The sequence below is a fragment of the Tenebrio molitor genome, chromosome 3 (genome assembly GCF_963966145.1).
Source record: "Tenebrio molitor chromosome 3, icTenMoli1.1, whole genome shotgun sequence".
Taxonomy (NCBI): domain Eukaryota; kingdom Metazoa; phylum Arthropoda; class Insecta; order Coleoptera; family Tenebrionidae; genus Tenebrio; species Tenebrio molitor.
The window spans coordinates 13,261,268-13,288,839 of record NC_091048.1 but is presented as its reverse complement, the minus strand read 5'-3'; the positions used below and the strand labels follow the sequence as shown (position 1 = coordinate 13,288,839).

Here is a 27,572-nt window from a genome sequence, read left to right as displayed (position 1 = left end):
GCTTCCATTCGTCTTGCCATTCCTTCAAAAAGGTCTTGAATGACAGCTTGGTCTATTTCTTGCCATTCTTGAATGACTGCTGCACTTAGGTGTCTCAAGTTTGCAGGAGCAGGAGTTCGGACTTTAATTCGTCTTCCGACCATGTCCCAAACATGTCCGATTGGATTAAGATCGGGACTTCTTGCAGGCCAAATCATATGGTGGATTTCAACTGTGTCCAAGTACTCATTTACGATTTGAGCAATGTGTGGACGGGCATTATCGTGCATTAGAATGGAGTCATTACCAATAAATGGGCTGTCATTGCCCCTCCATTTACCACCACTAATTCGGGGCAAGCTTCCATACTAATGCCACCCCATACCATGATTAAACCACTACCAAAACTGATCCCTGGCACAAAATTGCACTGAGCAACCCTTTCGCCAGTTCTACGCCATACTCTTTGATGGCCATCTGGATATCTGAGGCAAAATCTTGACTCGTCAGTGAAAAGAATTCGACCCCATTCTTCAATTCCTCAGTTTCGATGTTCGTGAGCAATGAGAAGCCTCGCTACTCGATGTTCCCTGGTCAACAGTAGGCAATGTGCGAGTGTTCTTGCACTTAAACCGTGTTCCTCTACTAACCTTCTTCTTACGGTTTGTTCACTTACTGCAGTTCGTTCCGTGCTCTAACTGCAGTAGTGTCCCTGTTTCTCAGGATTGTTAAAGTAAGAAAGTGATCATCCCGGGCAGTTGTAGACCTTTTTCTTCCTGACCCAACTCTTCTGGTATAGCCTTTGGTTTCTGGAGATCGTTTAACAGCTCTTTGGATACTACATCTTGAAACACCAAGAACGCGAGCCACGTAATACTTCGACCGTCCATCTTGAATTAAAGCAATAGCTCTGGCAGTATCGGATGGAGTTAAACCCATATTTTAGTTTTACGAATACTAATTTACTTGTTTTCAACACAGTCGGGAACAGTGCTGCACAAAGAGTGGAAAAAATTCGAAAGAACAATATGTAGAAAATCCTCAAAAACTGTTAAAATTCATTCAGACTTGGAATATAAAAATGTTTTCGTTGTCTTCAATGAAAAAGTAGCTTAGCACTGTTTACACTTGATATATCAAATATACAACGTACATGTGAAATGATGTTCTCATAAAAAAAAAAGATTTGACAAAAATATTAGATGGATCGAATTTTATGCCGGTGAGTGTATTAGACCATTCCCCCGTATTTCACTTGCCTTTGCTGCTGAATCTAATGTTACATTAAACAGCACTGTTGATAGTGGATCCCCTTGTCTTAGGCCTCTCTTTTCCAGATAGTTGTCCATTGGCCAATACTTTGTATTCTGTCTCTTTTAGAGTCATTCTCACCAGTCTTACAAAGTTTTCCCCTATCATCTCATCTTTTACAACTTGATTAATGACAATCCTATGCTTAATTAGTGAATACGAGATCAAGGTACCCCATCGGGGGTTTAGAAGTTGGTGGTAACAAACTCTCGATCGCGAGGGGACTCGGAAGAATAATCTGAATCACCTAAGATTAAGCAACGTCTATAGATACTCGTGTTAACACGTGTCGGGCTTTGTTTACCGACAAATAAGTGGTTTCACGTAACATCCCAGAGCCGCATCGAGCAAGGCTCAGGTCCGCCTCCGCTAACTAACCCCACGTTACTTTACTAGCTAACCCCACGACTTCCTAAATGTCACCTAGCTCCCATAGGGTCGTAGCTACAACATTCTAACTCTGACTCATCCGAAATCTAGCGGTGCTTACTCAACGACACATGGAAAACCCGAGTTTAATTCAACAGAACAAAAATTAAAATATCACAAATATAAATAACAACATTGTGATAACCAAGTGGGTAATTCAAATTTCCCACCCAGCGTCCATCTCATTTTTTTTTTCTACCAACATACACAATGAAAAATAAAACCCGCGAAATTAAAAAAAAAACTGGCCAAGAGCGCGTGATCGTACTTAGTTAATTTCCCTACGTTGTGTTTTTTTTTAAATACAAATTAAACATTACCAGATTCGTTCCAACAGGGTTTGTGAACCACACAGAAGAGTGCAAATAAAACAACACAATAATTAAAACCAGCTATTTATTCAAAGTTATCATTTTCGTTAACGCCGGGATTCATGAATAATAAAACGTCTCGGGAGAGGGCACCCAAGTCTCCTCAAATGTGAGAAGACTACTCATTTAGAACTCTAGGAAACTGGTGAGCTCTGGCCATCCTCCTAGAACCCCGAATGAGGCTCCGCTAAAAACCTCTCCTAAAAATACGAACAAGTCCGAAGTGACAACGTAGACGGGACAGTTAGTGAAAATTGAGCAAAACTGATTTCATAAACAACACAATTCAAATTCAAAAGAAAACAGGAGGGTCATGTACATTACAAACAAAACAGTTACTTCGGACCGTTCGAGCGGGAGCGAGCACTAGACGAGAACCTTAGCATGTTTTCTCCTTTTCAAGTTAATTTACAATGTGCGGCAGATACGCTATAGAAGGAGCGAGCGGCCTTGGGTGGTCCGGTGGGTTGTGGCACCTATCCTTACGACTTTAACATTTCCCGCGTACCCGTGATTTAGTACTAAGGGAAAGGTCCTACCTGCTTTACGTAAGTCAACAAATTGAGGTACTCTAAGTTCATCGGTTGAAGTGAACATTACTTTTCCACAGCAAAAGAAAACACAACGCGCTTGTCAGGCTACACAGACTCAGGGAAAATAGACCTGATCACATTTCCGGAAGTGTGCCATGGAGCTCGAGTAAAACCCAGCATTCAACAAGTCCTGCCAAGCGTTAGGTTTTTGGGTCTCCCTTGGGGTGCAAATTTTATGAGGGCCGCGAGGTCGTGTTCAACGTTGGGAGGTTAGAGGAGAAACAAAACCCCTCAAACAGAGAGAGACCCTCGCGGTAAGGTCTAGAATTTACAGCTACAGCAAACTGGAAAAAAGCAAACAAAAGAAGAAACGCGACAAATATTTGTTGACAGAACTATCTAGAAACACTTTCAATTTGGGATGGAAAGGTGGTAACAACCATTAACACATACATAACAATAAAACAAAAAACACAGTCCAGTCGACCCTAGCCTATTAGAGCCGGATCATCGACAAGGGGGGGGCGCCCTGAATAATATGGAGGGCGCCCCGGGACTAAATGTAGTAGATCCCTAACTAAGGAACAACCCACGGAGACACCTGAAATATAAACATTTGGTTGCTACCGGGATGGAAAGTGGAAACTTTGCAATTTTGATTAAAGTGTTGAACAATAACTAGATGCTTGCCACACCAAAAGCGTCACTCGGAATAATTAGAAGGGGATCGAAAATGAGGGAGTGCGCTTGTTTCGGTTCAATTGCCTCCTACGAAGTTTGACGGATGTTTCCGCACCCAGGAGTTTGAACCTATGACACGTCAATTGCGTGTCCGGTAGGGTTTTCTTTTTACGCGTAGGGGTTTCGCACAATGTGGACCGTGATTTCAAAATAAGGATAGATGCTTCAGATTAATGCAAAGATGTATTGGTGTTGCTGGTTCTACATTTGCTTATCAACTCACTTAAAACTAACGAAAATGTACAAAAGTGGATTCGCACCCCCTCTCCGTCATGGGTAGTACGCTGGTGGTCTTTTGCAAGATGTGCATGAGCCAGATGGCGGGACTTTCCCACTATTGTGAAAGAGACCACCAACGTACCGGCACCGGGGATGATTGTCGACAGGAATATTGGAAGCGGCGTCATAAACTAAATTGGACCGGCCGCTCCAACATCCCGCCCCTCATTGAAGGCTTCCTTCAATATTAAATTTAAACGGTATATACAAATCAATTATGTATGACACATCGGTGTGCACATGTACAATTGAAACTTATGACTAAAGAACAAACGACAAAACAAAAAACAAAAAAAACGAAATGAATACAAACAAACAAACAAAAATGGGTAAATAGGCACTATCACTAAAAGTTCAAAAAAGTTCGAACGCTCTCACTGGTTAACTGCACATAGAGGCCATGGGTAAAACACACACTTTGTTTATTGAGCGGGTCACTTCACCTTTTGAAGTTTTTAAAGTCACCACACGCACACAACCATCCTTTCCTGGGTGTAGGCGAACGACACGTGCCAAGCGCCATTGAAGGGGTGGTGAATTGTCTTCCTTGATGACCGCTAACTCGCCCACTTCGATGTTTGGAAGACGCTGGTTCCACTTACGGCGGGGTTGTAATTGCGTCAGGTAGTCCACGGACCACCTTTTCCAAAAATGCTGCCGAAGTTGTTCCACATATTGCCATCGAGACAGCCGGTTGATGGGCAAAGGCGTTACGTCATGCTCCACGGGGGCAGTGAGCAGATCACCTATTAAGAAGTGGCTTGGGGAAAGGGCGATTAGGTCATTGGGATCGTTGGAGATGGGTGTCAAAGGACGTGAATTCAGGCAGGCTTCGATCTGTGTTAATACCGTGTGCATCTCCTCATATGTTAGTGATGTCAGACCAATCACTCTTTTAAGGTGTGACTTTACGGACCGGATACCTGCCTCCCATATCCCACCGTGATGGGGACTATGGGGAGGAATGAAATGCCACCGGACCGTACGATCGGCTAGCCGGTCAATTACATCGCGTTCGAATTTTTGAGACTTTAACATTTCGCCAAGTTCGGATAATTCATTACGAGCACCCACAAAATTCGTTCCGTTGTCCGAATATAAATTTGCAACGTGCCCGCGACGGGATATGAAGCGTTTGAGAGCGCCCAAAAACGATTGAGAACTCAAATCTCCGACGAGCTCTAAATGTAACGCTTTGGTCGCAAAGCAGACAAACAGGGCGATATAACCCTTTACCGTCCTTTTGCCTCTACCTCGACCCTCTTTCAGGTACACTGGACCGCCAAAGTCAACGCCGCTGTTGAGAAAAGGTCGGGCCGGTTGAACGCGATCTTTGGGCAAATCACCCATTAATTGTGACGATGTCGTCGGATTTGCTCGGAAGCATTTGAGGCAATTGTGAATGATTCGCCGCACCACGGAGCGCCCCGACATGGGCCAGTACCTTTGTCGCAGAGAGGCCAATGTAGCCTGAGGGCCGGCATGCAATAATGAGATGTGCTCCGCTTGAATGATTAATTCGGTGATTTCGCACTTGGGTAACACTATTGGGTGCTTAACGTCCGAATGAGCGCCGGAATTTCTTAAACGACCTCCGACACGTATGAGTCCGCTATCGTCGAGGAAAGGGTTGAGTGATATCAGACGACTTTTCTTGCTGACTTGACGACCGCCCTCGAGTTCTTTGATTTCGGTACTAAACGCTTGATACTGTACGTTTTTTAAAATGATAAGCATTGATCTTTGTAATTCAGACACTTTCAAGGAACCGGTGTGCTTCGTGATGGGCTTTCGACAATTTTCCGCGAATCGTAAACAATACGACAACACGCGTTGTAGTTTGCGCAACGATGAAAATCGAGTCAAAAAATCTGGTGGTAACATTTTCTCGGAAGTTATCGCGACAGCAACCACACGTCGTTGTTCCGGCAACTCCTGATCGTTGGCGAAGTTTGGATTCGTCTGACAGTACTTCGGCCAATGCTGTGCCTCGTTTGACAACCAGGATGGCCCGTGCCACCATAATGGAGAATCAATCAATTCGCGGGGTGAACAGCCTCGTGAGATTATGTCCGCAGGATTGTCTTTGGTGTTGACGTAACTCCAGACGCAATTTTTTGTTAACACCTGAATCTCGGAAACACGGTTTGCGACGAACGTTTTCCAAGTCGCTGGCTCGGCCGCTAACCACGACAAAACGATTTGAGAATCCGTCCAACAGCATGTCTTCGCGATGGGCAAATTCAAAGATTGTCTTAGGCTAGCAATTAACTTTGATAGCAACAACGCCCCGCAGAGCTCCAAGCGAGGGAGAGTTATTGTCTTGAGGGGTGCCACTCGAGATTTAGCGCAAAGTAACCGGGTTTGATGGGGTGTCGCGGTGTTTAAGGATCTGATATAGATGCATGCTCCGTAAGCGCGTTCGGATGCATCGCAAAAACCGTGGAGTTCGAATCCAATGGGATTCTGATTCGAAGTTACCTGCCGAGGAATCTCCAACTGATTCAATTCAGGTAAGCCGGCAATGAATGAATCCCAGGTAGTCAGGATCCTTATTGGGACGGACTCATCCCACCCAACATTTAACGACCATAGCGATTGGATCATTAATTTTGCAATTAGGATGACCGGACCCACAAGACCGAGAGGGTCAAAAATCTGCGCGGTGATTGATAAGATTCGTCGCTTGGTTACCCGATTTCCTGACTGGATCTGACATATGGAATATTTTAACGCGTCATGTGTGCAATTCCATAATAGACCTAATGTTTTGGAGTCGCCATGTTTATCGAAATTCACCATGACTTCATTTTCACTTAACGTGGGCAATAGCTCGGGGCAATTTGATGCCCATTTGTTTAACGGGAAACAGCCTTTGTCAAGGATTGCCACTACATTGTCGCGTAACGCGCGCGCTTCGCGGACCGTTTTTGCTCCAGTTAGCAGGTCGTCCACATACGTGTCCTGCATGATTGACCGCTGAGCTTCGGGATTATTTGAGCCTTCTTCCAGCGCTACCTGTTGTATGCATCGCGTAGCCAGGTAGGACGATGACGCCATGCCGTAGGTAACCGTGTTAAGCTCGTAAACTTGAACCGGATGGGACGGGTCGCGACGCCATAAAATTCGTTGGTACTTTCTGTCCTCTTTGTCCAATTGTATTTGCCGATACATTTTTGTTATATCCGCGGATATCACGATGTTATGCAACCGAAAACGCGTAATGATGGCAAAGAGATCCTGTTGTACCACCGGACCTACCATTAATTTGTCGTTTAGACTGACACCGTTAGAGGTTTTGGCCGATGCGTCAAAGACTACGCGCAATTTGGTGGAAACACTGGACTCTTTTACTACCGAGTGATGAGGTAAAAAATACCCGTCGTTGGAGAACATTTCGCGATCTTCAATTGTTACCGGTGACATGTGATGCAAAGATTGATATTCGTCCAAGAACAATTGATAGGAAACGCGCAAATCCGGAGATCTTTTTAATCGTCTTTCAAGACCGTGTAACCTTTTCAAAGCGATGTCATAAGACGACCCTAACTGTTTTGAATTGTCTTTGAATGGTAGTCTGACTGTGAATCGGCCGTCATTGTCGCGTTTGACGGTGGAGATGAAATGTGTCTCACACGCTCGTTCAGCGGAAGTTAGCGATTTGTGAACCGGAGTTTCCTCAATTTCCCAAAATTTCGCAATTCGAGCGTCGAGAGGATTCACTGCGCTGGTTACGACGTGTAAATTCGTCACGGAATTTTGCGGAAGTTTGGCAGTTAGACGCATTGCGCCCCCGGCTATCCATCCCAGGTGGGTCTTTTGGAAAACCGGGTGCACTTTGGTGGCCTTGATTTGACCGACACAGAGGAGGTCCCAAAAGATTTCAGCACCGATTAGAATATCTATGGGACCGGAACGATGAAATTGCGGATCCGCTAACTTGATGTTATTTGGGATTTGGAGGAGACTTGCATTTATCGATTCCGCCGGCACTGAATGAGTTATGATCGGTACTACAAGACAATTCAAGTTAGCACCGAACGCATTGTGAAATGATTTGACTTGCAGACTGGCGATTTTATTGACAATGCTGCCGTTAGCATTACCAATTCCGGTGACGCGGATGTTGGTTTCTTTCGAATTGACCCTTAAACGTTTGCAAGTTTCGACCGTTACGAAGTTGGATTGAGACCCAACATCAATCAATGCGCGACACGATTGATATTGGCCGGTGTTGTCTCGTACGAAAATGACTGCTGTTGATAAAAGTACCTGCGATTCGTAACTATGACAGTGATGGTTAGCTACGATCGGGGTGTCTTCAGCCGCGTTCGTTGTCACAGGTGCTGCGGGTTCCGTCAAATGGAGCAATGAGTTGTGCATTTTATTACAAATTTTACAAACTCCTGACTTGCATTGGGACGCGGAATGTGAGGTGCTCCTCAAGCAATTGAAACATAATTTTAATCTTTTGACTTCGGCGATCCGAGCCGAAACGGACAAATTTAAAAATTGTTTGCATTGATACATAAAATGGTTTTGATTGCACAACTTGCACGAGGGTTGTTGCGTAGCCAAGTTGGAGGAAGATCTCGTGAACGGCGCTTTTGATTTCTGTTGCGGATTTGACTTGGATTGAACGTCACGGTTCTTTTCGGGGTTTTTGTGAAATTGGATCGCTTCCCACACGCGACAGCGATCCTTGAGGTACGCGTACATGTCCTTTAGCGTTGGCATCGTTTTTTTGTTGGTTGTTTCCCATTCCCGCATGGTAAATGCATCTAATTTTAATTCGATTAAATGGATTATTAGAAGATCCCATGTTTCCGTCGGCGCATCTAACGTGTTTAACACTTTCAAGTGCAAATCTACCTTGTCGATAAGTTGCCTCAGAGACGCGGGAGAATCTTTTGTGACGTTAGGTAAATCGAATAACGCGCGAATGTGATTTTTTATGATCAAACGTTGATCGTCATACCTTTCTTTCAGCAAAGCAATCGCGATTGGATAATTTTCGGTGGTGATGCCTAAAGATTTGATCACGCTACTGGCTTCTCCTGTGACGCACGAATTTAAATACTGAAATTTCTGTATCGGCGACAAAGATGCGTTGCTGTGAATTAGCGAATCAAATCTCTGATAAAATGAGAGCCACTGCTCCCAGCTTCCATCGAAAGAAGGTAAACTCATAGTCGGAAGCGCTACCGGTACGAAGTTCGGATTCGTAACCGATATATTCGAATGATGAGTGTTTCCGTTTGGCGTTTCCGATTTCGCGGCGTCCAGAATTTTGTTGACGCGAACCGCCGCTGCGATAAAATTGTTTTCGAACTCTTCGCGATAGTCGACCTGCTCGTCTACAGCATCTTCTTCAACGTGAGATTCGATTTGTTTTTGGACGCTGTCAAATTCGCTCTCTAAGCTTTTAAATTTCTCAAATTTCATTTTTAGTTGATCAACATTCGGATTTTCTTGGTTGAGCTCGTCGACCATCGAAACAAACTTTGTGAGGCGGGCCTTCAATGCCCCTCTGGATTTGATTAATGCAGCTAATGATAGCTCAGGCATTTTGAAAGTTATGTACGAACGTTATGTAATGTAACCAACCGCCTTAATGACTAAATTCGTTCTGACTAAACGATGGTTTTTACTTCAAACCGCAATTTGAGGTATGCACACAATTTGGAAGGTTGGTGAGTGATAAGAAATGTGGATGAGAAGGAAGCCACTGACCTGCACTTTCCTTTGCTCTACGGGGGGTGTCGTCGCTGCCTCGGGAACCTCTGGGCCTGCAGATGGATTCGTCGCAATCTCGATTACGATCCTGGTTCGCTGCGAGGGCGCTCGATTGTTGCACTGGACTTTGATTGCACTGAAGCACTACTTTTTGATACACATCCGGCTCGAAGGACCAAAAAATGTTTCGGTTCAATTGCCTCCTACGAAGTTTGACGGATGTTTCCGCACCCAGGAGTTTGAACCTATGACACGTCAATTGCGTGTCCGGTAGGGTTTTCTTTTTACGCGTAGGGGTTTCGCACAATGTGGACCGTGATTTCAAAATAAGGATAGATGCTTCAGATTAATGCAAAGATGTATTGGTGTTGCTGGTTCTACATTTGCTTATCAACTCACTTAAAACTAACGAAAATGTACAAAAGTGGATTCGCACCCCCTCTCCGTCATGGGTAGTACGCTGGTGGTCTTTTGCAAGATGTGCATGAGCCAGATGGCGGGACTTTCCCACTATTGTGAAAGAGACCACCAACGTACCGGCACCGGGGATGATTGTCGACAGGAATATTGGAAGCGGCGTCATAAACTAAATTGGACCGGCCGCTCCAACAGCGCTTATAAAAAGTAAAAGCCACAGACCCACGCTAAAACTTGGCGCCCTTTTCTTTTAGGAAAGTTAGTGAATTGTAAAACCAGATTTGACAACAAAAACGTGATCCGTGCAATTTTATAAAATTTACAAACCTAGAACCAGGCGGCCTTACTCTCCTTCACAAGCTTACAAATGTTAAAAGCGTGATACATGGGGATGGTCGAGATAATTGCGGATTTTATACAATATGGTGGGAACATCAACAACCCACGTGCGCCCATCATGATAGTTAAAATACATTTCGCGCGAAACAGACATAATTTTAGTACCGCAAACATACCTAGTTCAAAACAGAAGCTGGACAACAACATTTAGCACAGTTCAATAAAAACAACTAAAATCGCACAATTAGCACACAGAAAAAATACACGGTACTTCTGTACTACTCTGCGGTCAAGAAAAAAGTGCCCTCCAAAAAAAACATGGCCGTTCATCCCCTGTCGACTTTCACCCACGCCCCCAAGCGGTCGCCGACGGTACCGAACGCCGGTAATTCTATAGCTTCATTGGCGGTTAGTTTTGAATTCAAAAGCGGTTATCTCAACATAAATAACGCCACCTGCTCTACGTGACTACCAATGCTACAATCGCTGGCTGGGCTAAACTAAAATGGCGGGTAAAGTGTCGTTAGAAAATGGTGGCAAAAATGGACGCACGTGAGTCAGACGATGGCTACTAATTTGCGAAACTAACGGATTGCCTGAAAATTACATCTTCCGGGAGAAACGTAGGGGATAACGCTTAAAATTAACAACTGGGTGCTTCTCGAGAGAAACAGAATGCAACAAAATTGTATCTACTAACATACCCTCTACCCCGTCGTCCTGGTGTCAACGAAAAAAACCACGAACGCGGGTTAATTTTCCGTGGGTTCGTTCAACGCACAGTTTCAAAAAAATGGATCGCTCTCAACATTGTGGATTCTTTTCAAAAACAAAAGCCCCCTCCTTTAGTTCCTCGTCTGCCGGGTAGTACTTTCGTTTTTGAATTTCTGATAGAGATTTTTATTCTGAAAACAACAATGTATCACAAGTATAACCTCGCATAAAAAAATAACACTAACTTTTGAAACAAATAGACGATAGTAGCGTTTTTTAACTTTTTTGTTGTATTTTTGTTATGTAAGTGTATACCTATGATACACTGTCGTTTTCAGAATAAAAATCTCTATCAGAATTACTAAAAAAAAAAGTACGTGTTCACGTTTGAAAAAAAATATTTTGACAGTTTACCGGTGAAGCCTTTGGGGCTATACATGAATTTATTAGGCCCTTTTGTAGCCTATTCACAACCATTTCATTTGGTGTATAAATAGTTAAAATCCTCCTATAAATAAGGGAGTTATGGGCTCGTCCTCTTTTTTGGGGACACCTAAATAAAAAACACGAAAAACGAAATTCTATTTATTAAATATTATTATTTCAAATTATAATTTAGTTATATTGGAACAATTTTCGATTTTTATTCCATGCTGAAAAGTTTGTGGAACGTGAGGGAAGTTCATTATTTGGCAAGATAACAAATTGTGTGGAATGTATGTTTGGTTGCCTAGATACCTACACAAAATGTGCGTGTGCAAGGATTTGTGATACGTTGTGATTTTCAAGTGTAGTGTTTTTTTACACACTTTTCATAGCAGTCGTAGAAAAAAATACAACTATCATGCAAACATTTATTACCGGCGTTACCTAACATGTGATAAGACTGATTTGACCTAGATAAACAAAGACAACGCTCTACATACATATTCTCGTAAGAACAGTAAATTTTTCCATCTGCTACGAGACCGTGATCTTCTGCAAATAATTGTAGAAACACTACTTACGTTTCAGCAACTACAAATTTTCTCAAAAGGTTTTCGTGTTTTCCTAAACAATTTAATTTAAACGAACTTTAAAAAAATTCAAAAATATTTAGTGAGACTAACTAACTTCTTGCTCAATAGTTGCAAGAAGGATCAGTTTGAATTGATTAGTGACAACACCAGATTATATGTAATTATCTTATCTACATTTTCTACATGTGTTTCAGTACTTCTTTAAAGCGTCTTTTTTTGTCATAATAGGATGCGATCTCAAAGCTTTATGAAGTTAACAAGCAAAGAACTGAGTAGGACATTTTTATAGCCTAAAATACTGTCCGAATAAGAGTAATTAGAAAATGCAATTACATTACCTTAACAAAAAGTGAATAAGAAAGAATGTCAAATCGCCCAACACTAATATACGAATTTTTTTGACTCCTTGCCAGGAAAAAACATAAATCCTTTCTCAGCCGCACATCTGCTTGATACCATTTTGAGGCCCAAATAGCTTCAGGAATTGATTCACTCTATAAAAAAAAAAAACGGTAACATAGGTAAGTACCTAACATAAGAAATCGATTTATGTACTGCGTTTATAAGAAGCTGACCAGCGATACAAGCCAGCAACAGAGTCAATATCCACCCGGAAACATGCATAGCAGCACATATTCTGTCTCCCTTGTAATTAGCTGTTTTTGAGATTTTTGTTTTACCAATAAAAATACACTCTTACGTCAACAAATTGTTTTTCTATGCAGGCACACACTATCCCCGTAATTGCAAGATGTGTTAGCATTCCATTGGAAAAATATTTATCCAGTCTCAAAGCCAAACTGAAAAAATCAATTGAGTAAATAAAATTGCAAATGTTCCCATTTTCATTACTCGACGATCTCCTGATGATATAAAATGCAATTTCTCAACTTATTTTGACATATTTCATAGTTATCATCGTCGAAACATGTTATTATCATACTATTCAAGTGTTTTATCTTGAGAATTATATGTTCAGCGATTTCAAAAGCGTTAAATGTCATTATAAGGCTGGGCTTCATAAGTAACTGACTAGCAACAAAAGTATAAGATAGAACTAAAAAATAAACAGGCAAGTAACTCGTCCGAAAAGGCATCCAAAATGGTGCGATAAATCCACAGTTCTCGTTTATACCCTTTTCTTGACTGATTCTTTCACATTCTGATTTTTGTGACATTTTCACTAATGTATATAACGTTGTGCCTAATATGGCATAGAAAAAAGTGCCATTTGATAGAGAATTCAATCGTTTTTCTTGTATTTCCAAACCTGGCGGTGATCCAAAATTTTCAAAATTAGTTAAATCTCTCATAAGAAGTGCAATTCTAGGTTGATTTTGCACATAAACGAAAATCATGTAGTAAATACCAGTTATAGAGACTATAACTGCAATATCCTCACTGATGTATAAATCTAAGTTGTCTACAACATCCCTGAATGTAATTTTGTTAAACGTACTAAGTACCTAATCTTGAAGTAGGTACCTACTTTTTAATGTTAGAATAAAATGCATTGATATAGATCCGTACAACATGCTGGTTATAAGACAAAACAATGCAACTTTTATATAATAATATTTTCCTGGGTTTATTTCTTCGCATTTACCAGGCCACAACAAAATATATCGCAGGTTTTTTCGAGTTGCCTCACATACCACTATTTCTTTATAGTGAAATTCCATACTTGGTAATTTTGTATCTAAAAAATATCTATTAATGAGATCGATAAAAATCCAACATATTTTGGGAGCAGTACCAAACACAAAACAGCCTATGTTTTGAATTTCACAATTCTATAACCTAGTTTTAGTCTTGAATTTTGTTACTGATATTAGGAAGTTGTTGCTTCACTCACCTATTGTCACAGGCTTACAATATACCTACACGTGAAAGCTAGAAACATTTAGTGACCTCTAGAACCATATGAAAACAGCTTTTGTGCTATCGAAGTCTAGGAGACAATTGATTATTTATTTCGTCAATGTTTCCTCGACAAAAATTGTCCCATTCGTTGCATGTGCAGGTGCAGTTTTATTTTAATTCATAAAACAAAGTAATAGCTACCTACCTAAGAAAGTAGTAAATAAATAATTTCACCTGAATTATAAATCACATTTTTATTGACTGTATTCCTCCAACATATTATGTTACAAAATATCATACCACCATCAAGAAGGCTAAAAGACCTTATCAAATAGTTTATTCACATGCTTTTTATGCTTTTAGCTCAGCACATTTCATAATATTGACTCAAGTTGCAAAAAACCACTTTGCCTTTGCAACAGCACTTTTATGGCATTAGTTATTTGAAATTCCTTTAAAACTGTACTTATATGGAAAATATTCAATCCAAACTATGATTTTCTGGTACCTTTGTGCTTTTATTTGGTTCAAAAATATTGAAAAAACGCTGTTGCAAATGACAAGTGGCTTTTTGCAACTTGAGTCAACTTTATACCGGGTGTAGAATTGGTTTACGAGACATAGGATTTTACATGTAAAAATAAATTATTGGCTCCCCTAACAATTTTATGGCAAAATAGTTAAAATGAAAGTTAGAGAGAATTACTGTCTAATTTCAAGCTTAGTTTTATTCTAACATCTTCTGGTACTGAAAGAAAGGCAAGAAAAGAGCTAACACAAAAATACTAAAAAGTACTACTAGGCATGAAATTTTCTTTCTTTCTTTAAATGGTATTATGGAGGATCTTCTTTAAGAAACTTCCAAGCAACATTTGCTTCAAGTTTCCCAGATCGACCAATTTCAGCCATAAAAACAATTCGAAGAATTGGAGAGAAGTTTGAACAGTTAATGGAAGATACCTTTTCATTCGTCCTGTAGTCCTATACGAGTTCATTTGAAGGTCAGATCAAAAGAAAGTTAAATAATAGTGAAACCACCCGTAAACCAATTCTACACCCGGTATATAGTTGACCTAGCTGTTTAGTGTCGTTTTCAACAACTTTTAATATATTTTACCTATTAGTTGATAAATACCTACCTAGTTATCAAATATTGGAAGCACCATGCATTGCTGTCAAATGTCGAAAGCAGACACAGGTCATGTCGACTTCTTGATTCGGACTTAGCTCATCGAACTATAATAAAAAAAATGGACTAAAGCTACCAATTTTCACCTAACACACTGGTGTCCACGCTGTCAACCATGTCCTTTTCATCTAGACGCAAGAAAATATAATGTTTGAACTATGTAATTTATAATATTAATTAAAAAAATAACAAAAAACGTCATTAAAATGTATGTGATGACGCACTTGCTATAATTTCTGTCAATACGAAATTTGAATAAATTATATTGGAGCTAACACATCTGTGAGCATGAAACGCTGGTGCTTCACAACTACTGAATAATTTATTGCATTTACTCAATACCTTGCATTCGTATACAAAGTGACCTGTATTTTATTAGGTAGGTAGGTACCTGTTTTTTCGCTAAGCTGTGCTACACAAATATTTAGACAATTATTTCTAGTCGACTTCTTTACAATGTGGAAAAGTAAACCTGTGAAACAATCATGTCTACTTTAATTAAATTTTTATTTTGTTTAAAAAGCCGAATAACTTATATTTTGCATTACAAAAGTTTAAACGTTGATAATAAAATTAATTAAAACATTTATTATTTTTTAAACTAATATTGGATACTTTGTTAGGTTTTTTATGTTAACAAAAATAATATATTCTGAATACCATAAAAGAGTTATAAATTATTTACTCAGAATCAGTATACGTTTAGGTTTATTTTTCAAGTAAGTAGGTATTGTGTTTCTAACCCTTTGTTTCCAATCACTTAAGAAATTATAATTATAAATTATACTTAGAAAATTATACTTTACACAAAATACTTTCACTTTTGCTGTGCACAATCATAATTAATAACAACTACAAACCAATGAAAAATTAGAGAAAATTTGCAAAACAACAGTCACTAGTTTTGACATTTTACTAGTTTTAGTTTGGTGCAATTAGATATACCCAGCAAATATGTAGTTACAGTGCCACGAAGGTAAGCGTAATGGATATTGAAACTAATTTTCGCCAATTTTTCATCGAATGCGTCCATTTGGCAAAAACCGACCTGATAGATTTGAGTTTAAAGACAGCTAATGATCTGATTGGTCAAGTTATCTAATTATACGTAAAAACCTTGGAGTTTGCAAGAATTTGATAATTATAAGTGAAACACAAATGAAGCACATTTTGTTAAGTATAATTTTCTAATTATAATTTAATTGTGCACACCGTCATTCACAACTATGGACCAAACTTTGTTAATTATAATTCGTAATTATAATTTTTAATTATAAGTGATTGGAAACGAGGGGTAATAAAAATTAAATATTAACGAAGTATAAGTAAGAAATCTTTTCGTTTCATTTTACGCTTTTAAACTGATTCCAATTAAATAATTATAACATATAACCACATACCTATACATAAGCGATAATATCAAGAGAATCGATATTTATCAATGGCAATCCAAAATCGTTACAATACTTATAACATTCTACTTAATCCAATTAGATTTTTAAACAACTTGAATTAATAATTCTACATTGAAATTTGAAGTGTAAAAATCTATGTGCTCTAACAGACTTTTAAAGTAATCAGTAAAATTTATTCTCGAAATCGAATTTACAAATAAAACAAATTTAACAAAAACAATAAATTTAAATTTGAAAATTATGGTTTATTCATTTAATATGCACGTCCTGACCAGTGCTTCGCATACCGAGTATGGATCGCAATTGGATGAGGGTCGTCTATCCTCAAGGTAACCCTTCTTCTCCTCGGCGCAACCTCGAGGAATGCGAACACTCGCCCGACGATTGGCGACACCTGAAAACATTAAAAAACAATATAAGACAATCATCTTATTAATTTCAAAATACATTTATGAAACCAGGATTTCATACCAGCGCTAGAAAAATAGCATATTATGTTATTAAGAGCATAAAAATGAAGTTTTATGTCGTTAGGCTGCTAGTTTGGCTGCCGAACGAAGTAAGTCAGTTGAAAATCGCGCCGTTGTGTATCTCCATACAAACAGTTGAAGAGGCGTTCTTTTGTAACCAGACTTGAAATACCTACTTCAAATCCTAGGAGTTGAAATGTTCCCAGGGGGCTCGACCGAATCAAATGTAACGTCATTTGAAGCATTTCTCACGATTTATTTTTCAATAATTACACGAAAAATGTAATAATAATTAATCGAATTATCCCTGTTAAAAAAAGCTTCTAAAAAAGCTAAATAAGGAAATTATTACTCAATACTTAACCGGTGGTGTATACGAGTCGCCCGTGAGAAATGATGACAGATGTCAAAATCAAAAATAGCAAGATGGTCGTTTAACGTTAAAAAGTAAACTTTAGATTTTAGTAGAGTTTACTAATATTATTGCACCTTCAAGTAGGAGAACTAGGAATGACTGGTGCCTTATTTGAAAATTGTAAGTTTGAAAATTGCCATTTTACTGTAACTGCAGTAAAATAATAGTTATTTATGTGACGCGCTTAGTAAATTAATCTTTACGGGCGCGTTACCTTTTGTGGGACGACTGACGTAAGGAACGAGTCTCCATACGCCAGTAAGCCAAGTAAAGATTAATTGCTGAGCGAGTTGCATACAAACTTTTATTTCCACCTTCAGCCTTTAAATTTCGTTTTTTAATTGTTATTTATGTTTATAAAAATTTTGTAATGAAAGGCGGTAGGGAAATTATACCTACGTCGTCATGGTGTTGAGATAAACAACAAAAATACTGTCAGAAGTTTTGTGAAAACTGTTGCAAAAAGAAAAAAAAAAGAAAGAAGGGCTTTAATGGCCGATGAAGACTTTGAAGGCGATTTTCTTGAAGTGCAAGAAAATAACCACTGATTCGATTCCAAGAGCGGTATGAAAATGACTTTCAAAAACGGATCAAAATGCATATTAACGTATGTAATTGCAACAATTAAATTTGTTTGTGTTTATAATAAACTTTTTCAAAAATCATTTAATTAGTTTTGATTAATTATTTTTTAACGAGCATCGTAAAATAACTACTCATTTACTTAGTTACCACAAATGCCTGTAAACTGTCATTTACTTAGAAGGTGGAAATAAAATACAGGGTGAGCAACATTAACTGTTACAGTTGGCAAAAAAAAAATTTACATAATTTCAAGACTGTGAATTGTACCTATTTCGGTTTGTTTTATTGACAATATTGACACCTGGTATACATTTCAAATTTAAACGTCTTGGTTTTTGTAATCTTTTATTAAAGAAATGGTTTTCTCGTTGGAACATGACATAAAAGTCACCAAAAATCACCAGAATTTATTGCCAACTCAATCAGTACTTGTTGCTCACACGGTACATAAATGTTAATGACCGATTTTTTTTTTTGTAGTCCGCTTGAAAATAAAATAGTATTATATCGTTCAGAGCAGAAGGTCTTTTTGTGTTTCGCCCAGTGGCCGACCTCGACTTCGTCTCAGTCTTCAATCTTTGAACTTAGCACAAAAAGACTCACTTCTACTCTAAATAATATAATCTACTATTTCCATACCTGCGGTAAAATCATGAATCGAGGAAGTTTCATGCCTTCCTGTGAGCCTCCGTTCGTTGTCTTTTCCTCCTCTGGGATCATACGCTGCAATATGTTTGCGATGATTTTTGGCGAGTTTTTCGATCGCCTTCTCAATTTCCCTGAAATTTGTGGTAAACGTTTACTAAACCCCAATTTCTCTCAACTCGACAAGCTTACGCAATGCCGCCGTCATTTCTCATCGCCTGTGTAGAAAAATTGGTATGTGCCCCTGCTCCGTTCCAATCCCCTTCTACTGGTTTTGGATCGAATGTTACAATAACACCAAAATCTTCGGCAACGCGATGCAAAATGTACCTCGAAACCCAAAGTTGGTCTGCGGCGTCGATTCCTACACATGGTCCGACTTGGTACTCCCACTAAAATCGTAGTCCAGTTAAAACACGATATTTACGAAGTTTTAGACATACTTGTGAAGGCATTACTTCGGCGTTGGTCCCAGAAATATTAATACCAGCGTATAGGCAAGCGTTATAATGGCCTTCCACGATATCACGTGCGTATACTTTATTGGCTCCCACACCACAGTAATAAGGTCCTTGAGGTCCTGGAAAACCAGTTTTAGGCCAACCCAACGGTCGCATATCCATGTCCAGAAGTGTATATTCTTGTTCAATTCCAAACCACGGTATGGTATCTTTTGCAGCTTCCATTGCTTGGAAACACATGTTTCTTTTATTTGTCGCTGTTGGTTGTTTATTGTGCTTGTAAGTATCACAGAGAACCAGCTTATTGTTTCCTTCGGTAAATGGATCACTGTACAGTGCAACTGGTTTCAGATATGTATCTGAATTAGCACCCTCAGCTTGATATGTGGAGCTGCCATCATAATTCCAAATGGGAAGTTCTAAAATAGTAGTTTATCTAACGAGTTCGTGTGTAAATTGGGCTTTTTTTGGCATGAGTGGGCCAGTTTAAAACGCGAGTGAAACGAGTGTTTTAAAGACCCACGAGTGCCAAAAAAGGCCCAATTTACACATTAACGAGTTGAATACAACGTTTTTTTGTTCGACGAGTCCCTTAAAGGTTCCAAATCGCTTAAAATCTTTAAAATTAGCTTGACGTTTCGTTTTGACATTTATCAAAATCCGTTCACACAGGGAAAAATTCTCAAATTCTGACAGTGTCGAACAGAAAATGATTTTTTGATAAACAAATTTAGTTGCGATAGAACTGTGCTTAAAAATAAACTAAATATACAAAAAGGAATTTAATGAGAGGACTGTAAAATTTTGTAAAATTGTCATTACCTACTGCGTTTATGCCATTATGACCTGGAAAATAAACATCAGATCGTTTTTAGGATGATTTAGAAAGAAACATAACTTGAGAGAAACACGAATTCACAACTAACCTCAAAACTGTTTATAAAAGAAGAAAGAAGTTACGTACCTACTCCTAATTCCTAATTCTACTTCAATAATAGCTACTCATACATACAGGTGTCCCAGAGTTGCGAAAAAGCTCCATAACTTGTTTGTTATTAAAGATATCAACTTTTTCTTTATTCTAGATGATAGCTACGCTTCTACTGCATATTCGGAAAATATTGCGGTATATATACAGAGTGTCCCAATATTATAAAAACACTAAAGTTATGTTTTTTTAAATGGAAACTACCCAGTTTGATTTTATTTTTGAACTTTATGCTAAATTATGAATCAAATTTATACAGGTCGTTTTTACTTACCTGCCATCGTTTTTGATCAGTGGCGCTTTTTTTACCAGAATTTCGAATTGCAGGGGTCCCTTCGAAAATTCGTACCTTCCAAATCGTTGCACACAAATTAAAATTATTGACGCTGTTTGATTTCTGAATGTTTGCTGCATCTGCTGAGTGTTTACTCAACAACCTGCTTAGTCGCATATGCCTACTGCGATTTTTTAAACATAACGAACTAAAAATGTCAAAAACTCATTTTTTTCAAATGGCACCCCGTATTTATTATTGCACTGGTGGAAAGCTTTTTTGACAAGCTTTTGAACAATATAAGGTTTGTATAGTCGAATCTGAAAATCTAGGGTGCTATCCTAAAGTCGCTAAATTTGGTGCAATTTTTCCGTTAAAAAGACAATACAAAAATCTAGTAGGCCTAACAAAAGATAATCACACAATATGGTCACTCCATAAAGATGAATCAACCAACAAAACAGTGTTTAACAATTAAACATTTAATTATTTTAGTGATTTTTAGTGTTTTTAAGTAGCACCCTAGATTTTCACATTCGGCTATACAAACCATATACAGTTGAAAAGCTTGTCAAAAAAGCTTTCGACCAGTGCAATAATAAATGCAGGGTGCCATTTGAAAAAAATTAGTTTTTGACATTTTTACTTTGTTATATTTAAAAAATCGCAGTAGGCATATGCGACCAAGCACGTTATTGAGTAAACACTTAACAGATGGGGCAAACATTCAGGAATCAAACAGTGTCAATTATTTTAATTTATGTGTAACGATTTGGATGGTACGAATTGTTAAACACTGTTTTGTTGGTTGATTCATCTTTATGGAGTGACCATATTTTGTGATTATCTTTTGTTAGGCCTACAAGATTTTTGTATTGTCTTTTTAACGGAAAAATTGCATCAAATTTAGCGATTTTAGGATAGCACCCTAGATTTTCAGATTCGACTATACAAAAAAAATGAGTTTTTGACATTTATAATTCGTTATGTTTAAAAAATCGCTGTAGGCATATGCGACTAAGCAGGTTGTTCAGTAAACACTCACCAGATGCAGCAAACATTCAGAAATCAAACAGCGTCAATCATTTTAATTTATGTGCAACGATTTGGAAGGTACGAATTTTCGAAGGGACCCCTGCAATTCGAAATACTGGTAAAAAAAGCGCCACTGATCAAAAATGATGGCAGATAAATAAAAACGACCTGTATACATTTGATTCATAATTTAGCATAGAGTTCAAAAATAAAATCAAACTGGGTAGTTTCCATTTAAAAAAACATAACTTTAGTGTTTTTATAATATTGGGACACTCTGTATATATACCCCAATATTTTCAGAATATGCAGTAGAAGCGTAGATATCATCTAGAAAAAAGAAAAAGTTGATATCTTTAATGACAAATAAGTTATGGAGCTTTTTCGCAACTCTGGGACACCCTGTATATCAAATATTTTCAACAACAAGAAACTAGTGACCTAGTGATTTAAATAAAAGCATATGATATTTTAAAACAAATTCCGATTTTAGTATAAAATTTATTTGTTGAAACCAAATCAAGAAGATAATACAGTAATTTCGTCATTCATTCAACTGACATTAGCTGTAAAACAAGTGTTATTTTTGACATGGATGTCAATTTGTCAATCATGTCATTTTGACTGTTGTTGGGATCGCATGACTGAAATAAGTACGTTACAACAATGTTCCAGACCACAGTAAAATTCAAGGAAAACTGATAATTACATTTAATAAACTATAGAACCAAATACAAACTACAACCGGCAAAGAAAAGTGAAAATGTTAAACTTATTTAAAAAATTGATTGTTTGAAAGACTAGTATTTTGTTATTGCCCCATTTATTTCAATTACTTTTGCCAATCTGGTAGGCATAGATAGGGATAGATTCCTGCAGTAATCCGGTGGCAAATCATACCATGCGTTAGTAATGGCAGTTATGAGTTCCTCTCTATTGTGAAATTGTCTCCGCTGGTGTTGTCTCTCTATATATCCCCACATATTCTCAATCGGGTTAAGGTCTGGACTTCGACTGGGCCACTCAAGAATATTTATATTCTGTTCTTAAAACCATAATGCTACTGCATGTGCTGTATGAATGCTGCAATTGTTCTGCTGGAAAATAAAATCTGCATCTGGATAGACTCTTGTCACTGAAGGTAATATCACGTTTTCAAGAATCCGAATATATTCGTTGCTGTTGAGTCGATTTTCAATACTCCAGCTGTTAAGCCGAAATCCATGCTCACAAATTTATAGAAAAACGTCCGTTTCGTTTCGTTGTTTCTATGTAGCGCTCATGGTAGCGAGTGTTTCTAGGTCTATACACTTTAATGCGACCATTGCGGCACGACTGCAAAACTTTTTCATGAGGATAACACGACCCTGTTCCAAAATGCTTCATCTCGCGTCAGATATTCTAAAGCATATGCAATTCTAGTTTCCTTATGTTGAGGAGTTAGCTTTATTTTTCTTGCTGCTATATGATTCTGAAGTCCTGTCGCCTTTATGCGACGACGGGTAGTTCTGATGGATCCACGAAAATGGCTTACACCTACCGCGTCAACAGCGGTAGTAAATGGACTATTCTGTATTACCGCACTTAAAGCTTGATCTTTTTGACACGTAGATACTCAGTGCCCTCCTGAACTTGGACGCCATTCCACTGTCCCATTTTGTCATCATTTATTAATAATGGAATAAATGGTGGTTCTGAGTGTACCTAAGGTTGCCGCAATCTGTGTGGATGACTTACCATCCTGAGCAAGAGAAACAATTCTGACTTTATTAAAGAACGTTACTGGTGGTAGCATTTTGATTTTTATTGTGCGTGACAGAATTTCGGTCACAAAAATTTTGAATGTTAAGTCATGACTCATAATGAATGACAATAAAGGTTAAGGCTACACAAGTTTTTTCGAATTGACAGTAAAATAACTGACGAAATTACGTGGCCGTCACTGTACATTTCTGCTGTCTTATCTTTATTTATTAGTTTTCTATCAAAAAATACATATCAATTTTGACAAAAACTTATTTTTGAAATGGAGACAATTTCTTTTCTTCATCGTAAAATGGAAAAAGCGATTTTTGTTTTATCTTGTGAGTAAAGCAGTCGATTTATTATAATCCGCAGAAAACGAAACTCAACTCAAAACACAACTGATATCTGTCAAAGAAGACATCATCCCTTTCATCAAAAAGTCATAACCAACTTGATGAAATTTTCGTTTGAACATACGTTACTTAAGAGGTATGTGGTGCAATATACTAGAAACTTGGAGACTTTTTAAGAGAAAACGTGTCCGTAAGTGTTTAACAATGGTAATTTGCAAAAAATTATGAACATAATTAAGCGAGTTTGACACACGTAAAATTCTTCTACAACGTAAGTATACATAAATATGCATCTATATTTTTGAACCTGGGATTTAAATATTTTTTAATTGCTTGTGTTGATCAAAATTTTGATAGCAAGGGTAAGAGTTTTTTTAAATAATACTTTAAAAATTAATACCTTCTGATTTAGTGGGAATAAAATCCAGTGTTCGAGTTTTCGCTCTTACATTTTCGCCTGTACCATCAATCCATATGTAGGTGGCCTTAACTTTATTTTGTGGGCAAGGCAAATGTCTGTATCTTTCAGCCACGGATTTATTTAGCACGGCATTAGGTGAGTTTTGGAGAGTACTTGCAGGCATCTTCTACAAAAAAAAAACAACTTAATAGCACAAAAATATAAGATAGAAGTGAAAGTGTTCCAATTTATGATCACTTTCAAAATGAATGTTTTAATAAAATGTTCTACAAAAACCAAATTTCACGGTTTCTGACATAGATTATTACATTCATTTGTATTTTAGAGCGTACTTCTGAAAACTTTTGAAATTAAGCCAAAACACTTGAAATGTATAATTTTTTAACATCAAACAAAATGATGAAATGCTTTTAAAGGAAGGCGAATAAAAACACTGGCATTTTTTTCAAGATTATTTTGAAAAACAACGTAGGTAACTTGGGTTATTAACCCGAACGTAGCGATTGTCAATGGCTGCGTTAAAAACATCTCAATCTCATTTGACCAACTGAATTTTTAAGGTTAAAAAACATAATTGAAGGATCAAAAGTTAACTTAGTGTTTTTACTCAACCTAAATTATGCACTTCACAAAAAAACTACTCGAAAAAATACTGAAATACTTACGTTAGTGCATACGTTACGTATCACGGCAACTCTTGCACTACCAATTACACTCTAAATTGTCCCAAATTAAATACCGGATTGGAACTCTGCCAGTGGCAAAGATTAAATTATCTTATTTATTAGTACATATAACGACAAAAACAATAATTTAGGATAACCTTTTACAGTGTTTTACTGATAACGCTGATAAGATTTCTTTTTAACATCATAGTTTAATTGCTATGGTGTAAACAATACTTCCCCGAAGCCACATTCGATAATCTCTGTTCAACATCCAGAGATATTTATGTCATGATTACGTATAGTTTGTGCCAATTTTTTTATGAAATGATTCCATTCAAACGTTATTTATATCGTATCACCAGCATTTTGAAATAATAAAATATGATTTTTTTTTTAACATAATTTTTTTGTACTTTTTTAAATTTAAAACTTATATTTTGTGATTTAAAACTGATTTTGTTTGTATTTATTTATATATACATATGTTGCATAAAGATAGACAGCAACTTCTAATGCCAATATACCCGTATATTTTTGAGAAATACATGTTTCACTGACCTTTCTTTGACAACTACAAACTAACTAAAACGTAAATTGTTAGCAATTAAAAACGTAGGTTTACAATTACAAAATAAAATTTTATGATGAAGTAAAAGTTTTCCATGAGGTTTAAAACAATCACATAATTAAACAATAATTGTTTTACTAAAGGTTCATAATATTTTACATAACGCAGCTCCAACAGAAAACTGACATAAGTGTAAAATAATTAATTTTTCATTAAATTTACATTGATGTAGGTAATTCATTTTGTATTTTATGAAAGAAGAATTATGGTTTGGTACCATGCCAAGTGAGAATTGACAAAACGTAATTTCGTTATGTTGCATGTATCCAATATATACCGGGTGTCTGCGCGAAAATTTCGGATGGGTTTATATTTTTATCTTTAAATTATTCGCACCCTAGTCACCCCCATTTCAAAATTTTAAATGACACCCAACACTTTTAGTGACTGATTATGAAAAGGACATATTTTTTAGTACGTCTGTTTAAAAAAAAAGTCATAAGTTACAGAGGAAAATTAATATCTTTATCGATTACAAAAATGTAGTTGATGTGGTTGTATGAATGAATAAAGGACTCAAAGCCTAAATAGGACAGAAAAATGTTTAATTATGCGAATAACAAGAAAAATTAATAATATATCTGTTACAATTTAAAAATAATTTGGTATTAAATGTTCTAATTTTAAGGCACATAAAGGTACAGCCGATTCTTAAACTCATTTCGAACATTTTGAAATTTTTCTGACATTTTCTAATCGATAAAAAAATGCATTCAATTTTTTGAACTGCAACTTACATCCTCTAATTTCAAATTTGCAACCGTCAAGACAACAGAAATTAACGCATCCCACTTTTCGTGCGGTCACCCGGTATGCATAATGTTTTAGTCCTGTAATAACACTTGGAGAGTTTTTAAAACCCTAACCACCGTAGGTAGACTTCAGTCGCTTCGTGAAGGGACATTAGGTGGGGATATAGAGCAACGCTATTTCTTTCGTTCGTTCCATTATTAGCACTTAGCAGAGACAACTTTATTTGTAAATAAGAGTGGTTGCCATTGGTTGGATATTTGGACCGCGCAAGTTTCTCCCACCAAATGTCCCTTCAGCAGTTTAGTGTTGTTTAATGTTGATAATGTGCAGATAATCCAATGAAAGAATTCACATATGTCGTAAGTACATTTTTATTACACCTGAATCATAAATCCCTGTTTTTGATACTAAAATGCGTGCCTTTAAAACGCTAAAGCTTTAAGGGTTGCTTAGGTAACAACAAATTCACCTACATTTTGAACAATGATAAATAAACATTTATACACAATTTATGATAGCAACGAAACAACAACAATTGACCATTTCTATATCAACGATTAATGACACAGATTATTTTGGAAAAGGTATTTCAATTTACTTTTTTCGTTATAATTTTCAGATTTTAGTGCAGGTATAGGTATAATAAAAAATAGCGGATGATACACGTTCATAAGGGCCTTTAAAGCACTTGCGACGTTATAAGCACTCAGCTACGCGTCGTGCTCTTAAACTCGTCGCGCGTGCCTTAAAGGCTTCCTTATAAACTTGTATCATAATATACTATTTGTAATATAGGTATATAATTCGTATTACGATACTTACAACACGTTGACACAGTTTATTTAATACTTATCACTCAACTAACAATCTTACAAATAAAACTGGATACAAATAGGGAAAGTAAGTGGATAAGATCACTAGGTAAATATAATTATAGAATTATGTAAATCCAATTTTCCCTCAACGCACTGTATTCCAAACTCACAAACAAGAAAAACAAACAAACAAATAATCCAGGAATAGAAAATTTCGCGTTTTTAAGTACTTACCTACTATAAAGTAATATACTGCGTAACAAGTGAACCGTGAACACCTATTGTATTAAAAATCAACTCTATTGTGGACGTAATAATTCTAAAGTACATTATTTCGTAACAACATGGAATAATCAAGATCTTAAGTCGTGCTGTTAAATTTGACTTTGTAATATTTCCAGTTTAACTAGAAATGACGTTAGCCTTGTTATTTTATATGTTTAATTAATATCCATTTATACAGTGTGGTGATAAAGTAAGGAACAAAATTTATAATTGCGTTATTTTATGTTTTCAAGCAAAACGCTCGGACAGGTCAATTTTATTTTTTAATTTTCCACTGATGACTTAAATTTGACTTATGCCGTCATGTATTTTTGCACAATTACGTCATCATTGGTTTTTTTAAATGACAAACCCCCCCCTTTTTTTCTTCTCTTTTTCATAGACCTTCCTAATACCCAAACGATGAATAAAAAAAATTGTTACCTTACATAACAATGTTTTCCAGAAAATAACAAATTTTACTTCAAAAAATTTCATTTAATTTTTAACGTAAGTGAGTAAGTAACAATTTTTATCGATTACCATAGCGAAAGTACTGATTCGAGGAGAGAAAGTGATACTTTGATTGTCTAAGTGTGTAGGCAGGTAATAGTTATTTGGATAACTAGTCCAGAAAATGATATTTTGCGAATGTGAGTGGTATATTGCGTAGCCAAGGCGCTAGCCACAGCGTAGCGACACGAGCACTCGCAAAA

General features: G+C 37.2%; 2 protein-coding genes across 4 annotated transcripts; both read right to left on the bottom strand.

Annotated features, from left to right (window-relative positions):
- Window positions 1–2,098: 2,098 nt before the first annotated feature.
- On the bottom strand, window positions 2,099–13,550 carry LOC138125622 (odorant receptor 85c-like). The gene is made up of 6 exons (XM_069041044.1): window positions 13,524–13,550; window positions 12,721–13,334; window positions 12,569–12,668; window positions 12,424–12,513; window positions 12,207–12,362; window positions 2,099–12,158 (listed from the first exon to the last, which is right to left on the bottom strand). The coding sequence occupies exons 1-6, from the start codon at window positions 13,548–13,550 to the stop codon at window positions 12,114–12,116; spliced, it is 1,032 nt and encodes a 343-aa protein (XP_068897145.1). The 3' UTR covers window positions 2,099–12,113.
- A 1,858-nt stretch (window positions 13,551–15,408) lies between these two features.
- LOC138127309 (glutamine synthetase 2 cytoplasmic-like) lies at window positions 15,409–26,976 on the bottom strand. Of its 3 annotated transcripts, none has more exons than XM_069043279.1 (6): window positions 26,827–26,976; window positions 23,708–23,894; window positions 18,894–19,330; window positions 18,643–18,842; window positions 18,445–18,584; window positions 15,409–16,729 (listed from the first exon to the last, which is right to left on the bottom strand). In XM_069043279.1, the coding sequence occupies exons 2-6, from the start codon at window positions 23,889–23,891 to the stop codon at window positions 16,581–16,583; spliced, it is 1,110 nt and encodes a 369-aa protein (XP_068899380.1). In that variant the 5' UTR covers window positions 23,892–23,894; window positions 26,827–26,976; the 3' UTR covers window positions 15,409–16,580. The 3 variants fall into 3 exon arrangements, with proteins under 3 accessions (XP_068899380.1, XP_068899381.1, XP_068899379.1); XM_069043280.1 differs by lacking the exon at window positions 26,827–26,976 and adding an exon at window positions 26,600–26,726; XM_069043278.1 differs by lacking the exon at window positions 26,827–26,976 and adding an exon at window positions 24,394–24,553.
- Window positions 26,977–27,572: the final 596 nt, after the last annotated feature.